This window comes from Chenopodium quinoa, unplaced genomic scaffold (genome assembly GCF_001683475.1).
Source record: "Chenopodium quinoa cultivar QQ74 unplaced genomic scaffold, ASM168347v1, whole genome shotgun sequence".
NCBI classification, from domain to species: Eukaryota; Viridiplantae; Streptophyta; class Magnoliopsida; order Caryophyllales; family Amaranthaceae; genus Chenopodium; species Chenopodium quinoa.
In genome coordinates this window covers 7,078,704-7,092,073 of record NW_018743252.1, presented here as the reverse complement: position 1 = coordinate 7,092,073, position 13,370 = coordinate 7,078,704, and the positions used below count along the sequence as shown (strand labels likewise).

General features: G+C 35.2%; 1 protein-coding gene across 1 annotated transcript; it reads left to right on the top strand.

Annotated features, from left to right (window-relative positions):
* The first annotated feature begins 8,336 nt into the window (after positions 1–8,336).
* Positions 8,337–13,061, top strand: LOC110735133 (DNA-directed RNA polymerases II, IV and V subunit 12). The gene is made up of 4 exons (XM_021915290.1): positions 8,337–8,481; positions 8,837–8,892; positions 9,002–9,094; positions 12,711–13,061. The coding sequence occupies exons 2-4, from the start codon at positions 8,853–8,855 to the stop codon at positions 12,731–12,733; spliced, it is 156 nt and encodes a 51-aa protein (XP_021770982.1). The 5' UTR covers positions 8,337–8,481; positions 8,837–8,852; the 3' UTR covers positions 12,734–13,061.
* Positions 13,062–13,370: the final 309 nt, after the last annotated feature.

The following is a 13,370-nucleotide window of genomic DNA, read 5'->3' as shown; positions in this document are numbered from 1 at the left end:
AGAGGATTCCTAATTTTCCTTTCCCTAGTACTTCTCCTCACTTGAGGAGTTTCAACATTCTCATTATCGAATGTACTTTCACGAGTTTCAAGTTGATAATTCAACTCTACTATCTCCCTATCATTGGCACTAATTTGTAGATCTTCCGGTCTACTCATTGATGAAAAACGTTTTTCATCAAATATTGCATCTCTTGACTCAATAACCGAATGAATCGATATATAGTCATTTTGTTCTATTACATAGAACCTATAGGTTTTGCTATGCTCAACATAACCTCTAAAAATGTAATCCAAGCCCCTTTCACCGAGCTTTCTTTTCTTGTTGCCGGGCACTCTTACGATTGCCCTACAACCCCAAACCTTGAGATACTTCAAGTTTGGTTTTCTTTAGTACCAAAGTTCATAAGGAGTAGATTCTTTTCCCTTAGTGGGAACCCGGATAAGAATGTGACATGCTGTCAACATTACTTCACCCCAGAATCCTTCACTCAAACCTGAGTAAGATAACATGGAATTAACTATTTCCTCAAGGGTTCTGTTTTTCCTTTCAGCTACACCATTTGATTGTGGTGCATAACCAGCTGTAATCTCATGAATTATAATACCCAAAGATTGGAAATAAGCAGGATCATAATATCCCCCCCCCCCTTATCAGTTCTAATTCTCTTAATAAATGAATCTACTTGGAATTCTACTTCTCTTTTATAAACATCAAACTTGGTTAAAGCTTCATCTTTGGAATGCAAAAGATACACGTAACAAAACCTAGAATAATCATCTATAAAAGTAACCATGTATCTTTTATTCCCCAAAGAAGGAGTACTATGAAAATCACACAAGTCACTATGGATTAGTTTTAAAATATTAGAACTTCTCTCAACTCTCTTAAATGGAGTTCTAGTGATCTTGTTCAACATGCAAGTAGAACACTTATTAGGAGAAATATCACAACATGGAATCAAATCTTGTTTTGACATGATGAAAAGAATTTTATTGTAATTCACATGTCCTAATCTAGAATGCCACAAGTCAAAAAAACTTAAATCAACATGATTATCATTGACATCAACATTCAAACATAAATCATCAAATACATACATGTCTTTCAAAGAAAGCTTAAATAATCCATTACATAAATAACAATGACCTATGAAATTTGTTCCTCTAGTAATAATACACCTATTAGCTTCAAACACTAATTTATAGCCAAGACTATTCAGGGAAGGCCCCGATACAAGATTCCTACTAATATCCGGAGCATACAAAACATCCCTAAGACTGATTGCATTCCCCGAACTAAACATAGTTCTACTTGTCCTCTACCAAGGACCTTGATGGTTGAATTATTCCCCATAAACAGATCTTCTCCATCACCAACCTTGTGAAAAGTTTTGAACTAATGCCTCATCTTGCATGCATGCCTAGAAGCCCCCGAATCAATCCACCATGAGTCATCATCCTGCACCATAAAAATGTTAGGATTCGTTGCATTTAAATCCAAACCGGAATTAAATTCAACCTCATGAATCGGATTACCTTTGGTGGGTTGGTCTTTGCTACCATTAGCACGGCCCTCCTTGGCTTTCTCCATCCTTTTCTTAAAAGAAAAGCAATCCTTCTTGCGGTGACCAACTTTAAGGCATTCGCAACAAGCAAACTTGTTATTATTTGCTTGCTTTTTGGACTTTCCCTGGGAAGAATTATTATTCTTCCTTTTTCCACTAGTGGAAGCACCAGTTTTTCCTTCCTCCACCAAATTAATGGTAGATGAGCTAGGATTCCCATCCTTAGCATTTTCCATGGCTCTTATCCCTTCTTCAACTGGAAGATGGGTGGCCAACTCGGACAATGACATGTCCTCTTTCTTGTGTTTAAACTCATGCTTAACACATTTCCAACTAGAAGGTAACTTGTCAATTATGCTTGAAACAACAAATAATTCATCCATAGATATACCATGTTGCTTCAAGTTCCCATAGATTCGTTGTAATTCATGAAATTGGTCCATTATGGACCGACCATCAACAAACTTAAAATTATTAAAATTACTTACTGAAAACTTCTTACTTGAAGCATCTTCAGCCATATATTTGCCTTCTAAGGACTCCCAAAGCTCCTTACTTTTTCTTCTTAAAGTTGTTCTGGTTACCTTGCGGGTTTCCAGAATTCTGTCCCACCTCTTTTCTCTTTTCTCTCCCTTCAATCTCAGCTATCTCTTTCTTTTCTTTAATTCTAAGGCATATAGTGTTAGGTTTTCAAGTAATTCTAGAGCAAGAACTACTTTAATAAATGTGGGAACAAAACCTAAGAATGTATAATCAATATCAAATTATACAACAATCCTAATACAATCAATGTATTACAACCAAACACCAAAATATCATAATATTCCAGAAATTACAACGGAAAACACTAGTGTGAAAGATTATAAACTTGCCTCTACTCCAAGCCTTAGAAAACGAACATGAACATGAGAAAAATCGGTGACCGCTTGAGTCTCAATCCTTGATACACTGTCTTAGGCGTGTGAACACTTTCCTAAAGAGTTTAATTTCCCCCACAATGGTGCTTGGGTTTGATCCGGAAATACTCTTTGAGATACAAAAGACAGCCAATTGTTCTTTGCACTAAGAATCGAATTGATAATGAATAATTCACAAAGAAGGCTAAAATGAAGAAGATTTCTCACAAAAGTTTGCAAGATTTTTGAGAGAAATTATGGAGAATTTCTTAGGGAGAGAAAGAGAGAAAAATCTGTATGTTTTCTTTATATCGAAAAACCAGTCTTTTAAAAAGACTTAACCGTCAAAATATCGCGAAAAACAGATGGGTGCGGGCGATCCACCAGGAGGAGCGAGCGCTCCTCAAGGTGGAGCGGGCGCTCCTCTTCTGAAACCCCAACTTTATGATTTTCCAGAAAGTTGACGTGATTTAGGCGCAGGCCGCGCCTAATAGTGGCGCGAGCGCGCCACCTGGAGGAGCAGGCGCGCCTCCAAAGATCTGCCAGATTTCCAGAAAGTCATCGCGGTTTAGGCGCGGTTTCATCGCGGGTCGCGCCTAGCTAGCGTGAGCGCGATCAATCAGTAGAGCACGCTCCACTCCGACACTCTAAATATTCCAGCATATAGGTGTGCAGCTCTCCCACACACTTCATCCATGGTTTCAAATACTTGACCACATAACTTTAACTGCAAATCAGTAGTCAGACCACTCTCAAACTTTCTAGCCTTAGACTTTTCTGTAGAAAAAGACTCCTTAGAAAATCGTGACAGCTCAATAAACTTGGTGTAGTATTCAGTAACTGACATATTCCCCATAGCAAGATTTGAAAATTCCTCAGCTTTTTTTTTTCTGTAAGAAGCTAGGGTAAAACTTGTCCCTAATCTTCTCCTGAAACATAGTCCAATTAAATCCAGGTAATGCCTTAATGGTAGCTTCATTTTGCTGCCACCAAAGGTCAGATTCGCCCCTAAGGTAATAGGTAGCACAACCTACTTTTGAGTTCTCTGGACACCCTACTGCCCCGAATAGTTTCTCAAACTCCCTCAACCAGTTTTCTAGTATAGTTGGATCAGGCTCTCCTTGATAGGTTGGTGGCTTACTTTGCGCCACATTCTTAAACAGCTCTCCCTGAGCATCTACGTTATTGGTGGAGTTCCTTGCTAATTGTTGAGCAACAGCTGCCAACTGCCTCACAACTTCACTCAACTCTCCACAATCATTGTTGTTACCTCTCCTTCCTGTCATTCTTCCTCGCCTGAATTCATAAAGGGGTCTTTATTAAATACGGTCTTGGCTAGCTCTCAAGTTAGACACTCACCTAACTAGTTTACACCTTTGAAGCATACACATTAAATTTTAAGCTAACAAATTGGAATTTAAAACTCCCAAAATTTGTAGCTTTTCAACCAAATATTGATTGCTAACTAACCACACATTTAATAAAGCATCACATTAATAAATAAAAAATAATTAGATTAGGGTAAATTTAATTAAAAATAAAAAGAAAATAATTTTTTTTTGAAGACCACCGGCGCACACAACCACCTAGGCTGGCTGCTGCCATGCCACCTGGTGGCTGCTGCTACCGGCGAAGGCTGGCGGTGGTGGCCAGCCGGTGTGTGTGGTGGTGATTAAAATAAAATAGAATAAAATAAATTAAATTAAATTAAAGGGGAAGGGGAAAAATTAAGGGGAAAAGAAAATAAGAGGAGAGAAAGAGTTTACCTTTGGGTGCACTCCACCTTAGGCATATGATGGGTATTTATACCCCCTCTCAATATCCCTCCTACTTAAAATTCCCTTACTACCCTTAATGATCCATTTCCTAGTCAAACTAGTATTTTGACTTTCCTTAAATACCATTGACTTTAAAAATTATCTTTTTATAAAATAGTATGCCCCAATATTTTTAAATCATAAAATAAAATATTTTCAAGATTATTAAATAATTAAAAATAAACTTTTTAATTAAATTAATTCTTTTAAAATTGATAAAAACCATAAATAATTCATTTTGAATTATTTAAATACTTTAAGAGATACTTATTTAAATTAAAATTCATATAAAAATACGAGGTATTACAAAAATCGAGACTCGGCTCCTATTAAGTTGAATATCGGGTTGCGGGTAGAAACAGATCTGTTAAAAATCGAGTCAAGACTTAAACAAGTTGGGTTAATTGGGTAATGGATTAGAACAAGTCGAATTGTAATTGGTTGGATCATAAACACGCTCTGTTTGTTAATTACAAAGGGATATTTGGTTAGTTAACCTGGTGGGAAGTGTTCAGCGTTGTTAGAAGTTCAAGAAGGTTTGTGGGCTTGTGTCCCTTATTTGTTTAGTTTATGTAAGCAATTTATTTTCTATCTTTATGGCCTTTATTATCTAGTTTTCAGTGTTGTCTTTTATACTACTACTAGTATTTTAAGTGTTATGGATGGTTTTGAGCAACTTAGGGGAGATTTGTGTTTTTCTCATGTTAAAGAGGAGGATTTCTCTTCTCATAAATTAGAGAAAATATAGTGTTTAGATATTTTGAAATTTGTTAGGAGTTTAATTTAAATAAAGATGAGGGTAACTAGTTGTATAAGCAGAGTAATATTGTTTTAGCCATTGCATAATACTCTTTTGCACTCAAAATCTTGTCTTTTGATGAGGATAAATCAGGTTTTTTGAGCTTTGATGTGTCTCTTAATTTGAACTTAGGTGTATGTTATGTGAAAGAGAGAAATTTTAACAAGGTGGGTCAATTGTGTTTGGCGATATTGTGTTATGATACCTCAAATGTGAAAGCTTACTTTAGAAGAGCGGTAGCAGCATTAGAGCTAAACAAAGCCAGCTTAGCTTTCATGGATCTTTCAAAACCAATTAAGATTGCTCCCAACAACAAAGAGTTTCAAAAAAAAAAAAAACTCAAGGAGGTGACCTTTAGATTGGGTTGGTCTTAGAGTTTTGTTGATGATGCACTTGTGGTTACAACAGAGGATGAGAGGTTTAGAGACTTTGTTTAGTTTGGGAAGGACGAAGAAAAAAGAAAGGTAGGAAAGAAAGGGAAAAGGACAGGAGGAGATGAATCATGAAAAATGGTTGTGTTCGTAGATGTACTAGTGTAAAAGATGACACCAAAATGGAAAAGAAAGTTGTTGGCAAATCTTTGGATTTGGAGGGTAAGGTCAACCCTTCCGATCAAGATGAAAGGCCCAATGTACTTATTGATAACAATTATGTTCAAAATTCAACTTCAGAAGAAAAAAAAAAACAAATCTTACAGGGTCAGGTTATCGTTTTTTTTTCAAATCGAAAACAAATTGGTTCTTATCTGCATCTCACCCTGTTAATGTCTGGGGCGGTTTTCAAGGGACGAACACTACTCTACTATATTATTGTTTTTCTAGGAAGAATATTATTAGCATCCGAGTATTTGATCCTCCAAAAAAGATGGATTGTTTTGAAACTCAAGAAATTTCTACACTAATGGAGATTAGTCACCCCCCTTTTGAAGGGCATTATGATAGGTGTGAAACAACTCCAATCTTGACGCAAGAAGATTCGAACACAGGTATAGTCACTCATGCATCATAATGTGAAAGTACGTCGATGCCCCTTCCAGATGCACCAATCCTTTCCCAATTGAAGTCCACTACGAACCCCAAAACGTGCTCCCCTAAGACTTCGAAGATATTTGGCTCCTCCCGCCGTTCCAGAGTTAAAAGGAAAAATGTTTGTCAAAGAAGTTAAACTCTCACTGTTATTACTACCTCCTTGTTTTTTAGGATGAGTGGCTCTAAGAGAAGAGCGTCTTGCTCCTCCGAAAACATCTGATTTTTCCAATAGAAAGAGATTGTATGGTCCTACCGTAATGTTTTAGTGTGTAATTTGTTTTATGATTAATATAATGTTTTTTCCAATGTCAAAAAAAAAAGTCCAAAGCTATTCAGTACTTATATATACATACTATTTTTTGTCAAAAAAAAAAAAAATCTACGTTGAATATACATTATGCGTGGTCGAGATCTACACCACCCAAGTACAGTATAGGAAAAAAGGTTCAATAACATGAAAAATAGAAGAATAAAACAATTATTGCAAATTCAAAATAAATCAAAATATATAATTATAAGGGGTACATGCTACATTAATGAATCTTATCAACGAACTTGTTTAATGGGTCAAGTCATGGGCAGGGCGGGTCACATTAAAATTTAAGTGGGACGGGTCGGGTCAAGAGCTGTTATTTTTGCATGCCCCAACCCTTTTACTTTTGAAAAAAATTACATCTTGTTTCTCTCTTCTCGGTAGATGGACCGATATGTGACTTTTTATGTCTGTCATAGCCAATTATAGAGAGAAAAATTTAGAGAAGAATCATAGAATTATGCCTCAAAACCCCTAAATCAAGGGTCAATTCTCATATTTCATCACCAAAAAAAAAAATAAAAAATAAAAAAACCCTTAGATTTTGAAAACCTAATATAATAGATCGAAAAGAGAAAAAAGTCGAATTTAGGTTTATTAAAGGATGAAAATTGTGACGTTTGATTCTTGACACTGCGCTTTTTTATCTCTCCTTTTATAAAAATTAAAAAATAAAAAAATAATAAAAAAAACCCCAAAACAATCTTTTATACAACAAATACAAGCTTTGGTGAACGGAAAGGTAGAAGAGAAATTGGTACAAAGTAATAATGATATAACTTCATCACTCTCTCCACTCTTCTCCTTCCTCTTTTCTAAACCCTAGCCTCCATTGTTGTTTTTTGAAAGGGCTTCCATCGATTTTAACCGGTGGAAACTAGAAAGCCTCAATCCTTGTTTCTTTAAAAGTTTTTTTAGGTTTATAAGAGCAACTCCAATGGTTGTAGCTAGGGACTTGCTTGCAATATCAAAGAATCCCTAACTACTAGCTTGACCATTGAAGCTAGAAAATGCAATTAGCTTGGCCAAGCAAATTAGCTTTGTCAAAGCTAATTTGCTTGAAAAAAAATTACTGAAATAAATAAAATGATAAAAAATTAAAAATGTAAATTAAAGAGGTGTCGTCCATTTAAATAGTAAGGTAATAGTTAACCATTGGAGCTCAAATTAACTAAAATGACAATTAGCTTAAAAGCTTATATGGCATGGGAAGCTAATTTGACAATTAGTTTGTCATTGGAGTTGCTCTAATAATGCTTCCTCCTTTTGGGTGAAACTTTTCTCCCTCGAAAGAAAGAGTTTTCGATCTCTTTCGAAAGACAAGGGTTTTTTGACCTCCTTCGATAGACAAGGTTTATCTCCTCTGTTTGGGGGAGAAATTTCTTAGGGTTGAATTCATGATATTAGATCTAATGGATTGTTGTAAATTGTTTCGTTGGGAAAAATTATGTGAAATCGCAAGGGTTATCAAGCTTTCGAATATAGTTAGATGAATCAGAGGAAAACTCCTTGGCCACAAAGGATCGTTAGATTCTCTCTCCAACAAAGCTGTATTTTCATCAACATAAGTAGGAGATGTTCCACAATACAAGATTTACTCAACAATAGTAGTTTGTTTTGACGGAAATTTTTATTTGATTCAATATCTTATGTATTTTTTTAAGTTGAATTTCTTTTACAGATGTCGTATGACTTTTTATTAATGAAATTTTTCAGTATTAAAAAGAATAAATAAAAATGGTAGAAATAATTTTTTATTTTTATTTTTATTTTTTGAAGGAAAATGGTACAAAGTATTTTATAAAAGAGATTATTTCTAATTTCAAACCCGTTAAGGATCCGTCATTAGACAACTGTATGAAAACCCGCCCAATTTATTTATTGGACGGATTTGACCCTACGTATATAATTGGGGCGGGTCAGGGCTTTTAATAGGACTTCAACCCAATGAATTGCTCTAATTGTCAATTAGAAACCTCTCAGAAGTCTCAGTTCTCCATTGAAGCGCACTTGACGTTCTCCATTGAAATACTTGTATCCCCCATTGAAGCAGCTTCTGAGGTAAGTTGTTGTTTCAAAAATCTTAACTATTGGTTCCTATTACTAAGATTATTAAAAGAAAATTATGAGCCTAAAATTATGTGATTTTTCGAAGGTTATTCGATAATTGAGTCAAATTTAGTTGCTAATGTATTGCAGAAACCTTTAATGTTAGGATTCAACTATGAAATTATACGTCTTCTTTCTGGGCCAAAAACCTAATATTTTAGCAAAACCCTAGCAGTAAGCCAGTAATTGATGAATTATCTTGTTTAAACACAAATTATCATAATTTGATCGGCCACATTACAAAATTGAATTGTTCACCTCTTTTTATTTTCTTGAAAACCCTAATTTGCTTTATCTGATTTTTTAGGGTTTCTTATATTGCAATGGATCCTCAACCTGAACCAGTAAGCTACATCTGTGGAGGTATTTTAATTTTCCTACAATTATGAATTGCATGTCAGTTATTAAATCCATATTTTGGCAGAAAATTTGATGGATTATTTGAAAATTAATATTGTTTGTGATTGTGTAGATTGTGGGCAAGAGAACACTCTGAAGCCGGGAGATGTCATCCAGTGTAGAGAATGTGGTTATCGCATTCTCTACAAGAAAAGAACTCGTCGAAGTAAGTTTGATTCTGTACATATTCAGTTTTTATTTTTTTATTTTTTATTTATTACTTTTTTTTTTCTTTTTATTTGTGTTTATGTATGTTCTTTTAGGGTGCATTTATATTCTGTTAATATATTGGAGTTGAAGAATTACAACATTAGTTTCGTTGTATGAACTTTAGGGAAGTGTTTTGGTTGACACTTGTGTGCTCTGAGTTGGATTTTGTAGGTTCTTTGGCTACTTTAGTTTGTCTTTTAAGCAAATAATGTCCTTTTGATGGTTAGTGTATTTTGATTCGGTTATGCAGTAGTTTGGGGTTGATATCATTCTTAGGAATTTCTTTCTAATGGTGAAAAGTTGGAAAACTATATGGTTGTTGCTGAATGTGGATTTGACTCATAGTTTATTAATAGTGAACTGTAAGGTTTTTTCGAATGCTAGTGGATCCTTGTGCTATTGATTATTTGTGCACTTGTTTGTGGCAATTTTTGGGGTATGTGATTATTTGGAAGTTTTAACGAGCATATGAATTGCTTAACATGAATTGTTGGGAGGTTTTAAAGTGTATGATTTCCTTTAATGGGGGAAATTCAAGTTAATAAGGCTTTGTATATCAGACTTTTAAAATAGGGTAGTAGCAGTTTTAGGGTAAAACTGCTATATGAAATAGCAGCTTAAGGTAATTCCCATGTTTTTGAAGGCCGATATACAAACCGAGGCAATTCCTCTGTTTTTGAAGGCTGATATACAAACTGGGGCTCCCTCTCCTAAATTTACTCTTAATGTGGACTATCATTATTTTTTTTTTTTTTTTTTTTAAATTTTTTTTAAATAAAAATTTATAATTTTTATTCCAAAATATTCAGCAATCAGCTTTTACTTTGAATTCTGATTGCTCCTCCTGTGTGCTACATTTCATATTAGCAGCTATAAGATGGACATGTTGATCATTCTTAAATCTCACCATTTACACACTAGCTGTAGTCTTCTAGATATTGACACTTTTGTTTTGTGTTGTGGAGATCTACACTGAGAGATGCAACTGCCTTCCCCCTTTTAATGTGAGCTTTAAAGCTAAATCTACATCTTGAGCTGAGCAAGTTAGTATGCTCTTTAGACAGAAATTATCAAAACCATCATGTACTTTGCTCTCTGGTTCCATGAATTGTGATTTATTAGAATTTATCTTTCGTATAGCATGAAAATTTGGATGAAACTTTTAAATTTAAACCTTTTGTTATTATACTTAAGCTAAAGAATGGGGGCCAAATCGTCTGAGCCCTTTGCTCACTATTTTAGTATTAAAATTTATGGACTGTTGTTTTGCATATGTTTTATTTTCTAGTGGATTTGCATTTTTCAGTAATGGAATATATTTGATGCAGTGTGTAGGCTCTGGTTGTTTGCAATTCAACAGAGTTTTTATCTATGCAATATTTATATTTTAGGTCCATCCAAAATAGGATTTAGTAGTTTTGATTTCTTTGTTTTTCCTAGTTGTAACAATCTCTGGTTGCTTGCATGTCAAGAGATTTTATTAAGGCAATATCTTAATTTTAAATCCATCCAAAAATGGGATTTAGTAATTATTATTTGCTTATATACCATCTAGCCCTATTCATCCTTTCCTAGATTCCTCACCTCTTACTTTTTTGTTTCTGCCCAAACTTTAAAACTTTTCTACAGTTTTCTTCTCCTAAAATCATAAAACTTTCTCAAAAAATGAGAAAAGTATCAATTCATTCGTGATTCAGGCTGTTTCTTTGGCGATTCAGATGTGTATTTACCGAAAATGTGGTGGATTTTTCACGCCGATGAGACAGTTTTTATTGCATGTGAGGAAGTATATATATATATACTACCTCCGTTACATATTATGTTTAACTTTTGCCATTTTTGTCCGCTACACATTATGTGCAACTTTCCAAAACTTTTCAATTTTAGTAAATTTTTTTAATGAAATTACTTCCATACCCTTGCTTAAACTTTTATAAACTGATATTACATAAATAAAACACACCTTATTAAAATCTTAATCTAACTTAATTAATCTAACAATTCATTTCTCAAAAAAAAAAAAAAAAAGAACTAACAATTCATTAAAATTCATTTCATCAACCACCCATCTAAACTCACCCATCTTCAACTCCAATAAATTTGACTGTAAGTTGAAACCCTAACTCCATGTTCATCATCTTCAACCTCAAACTTGAATTTCTCTCTCCTCCGGCCACCACCTTCGCCCACCCCCCTGCCTCGACCTCCCCCGCCGACGAGAGCCTTGTACTCGGCCCACTCTCTTAACCCCGCCGACGAGAGCCTTGTCCTCTACACTACCCTCCACCCACGCCTCTACCTATGTCGTTTAGATCTGGTGGTTTCAAGACGAAAAGGGAAAAAATCGTCGTTTTCTGGTTGCTCTTGGTTGTGTTTCGCATGTTTTCGGGGCAAGTGGGTGTCAGTTCGGGTGATCATGTGCGCGATGCGAAGGGTGGGTTTTGCAGGTGGGTCAATGGAGAGTGGAGAGTTTCGGGTGGTTAGGTGGGTCAGTGGAGAGTTTAGAGAGTTTCGAGTTAAGGTGAACGGTGGTTTTACAGGTGGGTCAATGGAGGAGTGGAGAATTTCTGGTGGTTAGGTGGGGTTGCAGTGGTGCGGTGGTGGTCTGAGTTGCGGTGTTGATGAGGGTGGTGATGGTGCGGACGTGCGGTGGTGGTGCGATGTTGTTGAGGGTGGTGGACTGGTGGTGGTGGTAATTAATTAATGTCCCATATTCTCTATCCTTCCTTAATCACATGCCCTTTCTTTTCTTAATTACCCATTTCATTTTTTGCCTGGGATACCGTGCCTCCTCCAAAGTTGCACATAATGTGTAACAGAGGTAGTGTATATATATATATATATATATATATATATAACCTTTTTTCACTGTTTTAGAAAGTTAGACTCATTTTGTAGTTATTCTATTTACCCATATTTTACTCTTTCTCTTTTAACCTTTTTCTTACACCAGCTTATATTTTCAGAACTTTCCTTGTAACAAAAGTCTACAGTAAGTGAATTGAACTCCCGGGAAGAAGGGAGTACCATTATATTTATGCTTTTTATCTATTTTTTTCCATAGGCTAAAGCATAATTTTAGGTAATGCAAAATAATAGTGAACAATCACTACTTTGAGCTTTTTGCAGCCTTACATCATGTCTTACTTGAACAGAAAGTTATGTAGACAGGAAATGCAAAATAATAGTGAACAATCACTACTTTGAGCTTTTTGCGGCCTTACATCATGTCTTACTTGAACAGAAAGTTATGTAGACAGGAAATGCAAAATAATAGTGAACAATCACTACTTTGAGCTTTTTGCGGTCTTACATCATGTCTTACTTGAACAGAAAGATATGTAGACAATGTATTTTGTAATTGAGTTTGTCACAAGGTTTGTGTGAAGATTATATTATATAGGCATTGAAATATTGTATGCTGCGTGATATGTATTGTGATTGTCACAAGGGTTGTGAAGATTGTGGTTTTAGGCATTGAAATATTGTATCCTGCATGAACTGTAAAATGATTTGTTGTGTTTAGCCCACTGTTGCGTCTACGCAATTGACTTTGTCTGTTTCCATTGCAGTTGTCCAATATGAAGCACGCTGAACACGGCTGAAGGGATGCAAGGTTCAAAACAGAAGTGGAGATATATCATGGATTATGGAATGCGTTGTATGTAATGGACAATTAAGCTATGCATAAAGAGAACTATGATTGTAGGAGTTGTAAGATATGCGCCAACCTTTATTGGTGTCTGGCTGGTCTTATTTCAGCAGGGAATTTCACTAGAAATTGGTATGCTCACTTGGGCAACTTATGTTTTGTTGAAATGGGAGTCTGAAATTTTGTTTAATTTGGTGTTATATCTGACATACTTCCTCCATTTCAAATTCGATTACACATTCCTCTTAGGAAAGTTACTTTTTAGATGACATATTTCTGTTTTAGCCTTTTTTTTATTTATTTTTTTATTGTTTTTTTGGGTGTCACTTTTACCCTCGTTGCTCTCACTCTCCTCCCTCATAACAGAACCTAAAGTCACCCACTGTCTCCTCTCTCACAACCACCAGCCCTCCACCATGGCACCAAAATATTATTTCTCTCCTTTACAGCTAACCACCTATACTATGTAGGAAATTACACTTCCACCACCACCATTGGGCGTTCTTTTTGCTCTCAAGAGAAAATGGTGATGCTCAGGGCATAAGTCGTTGTCTCTCCTCATGTTCCCAAATTTAATGAT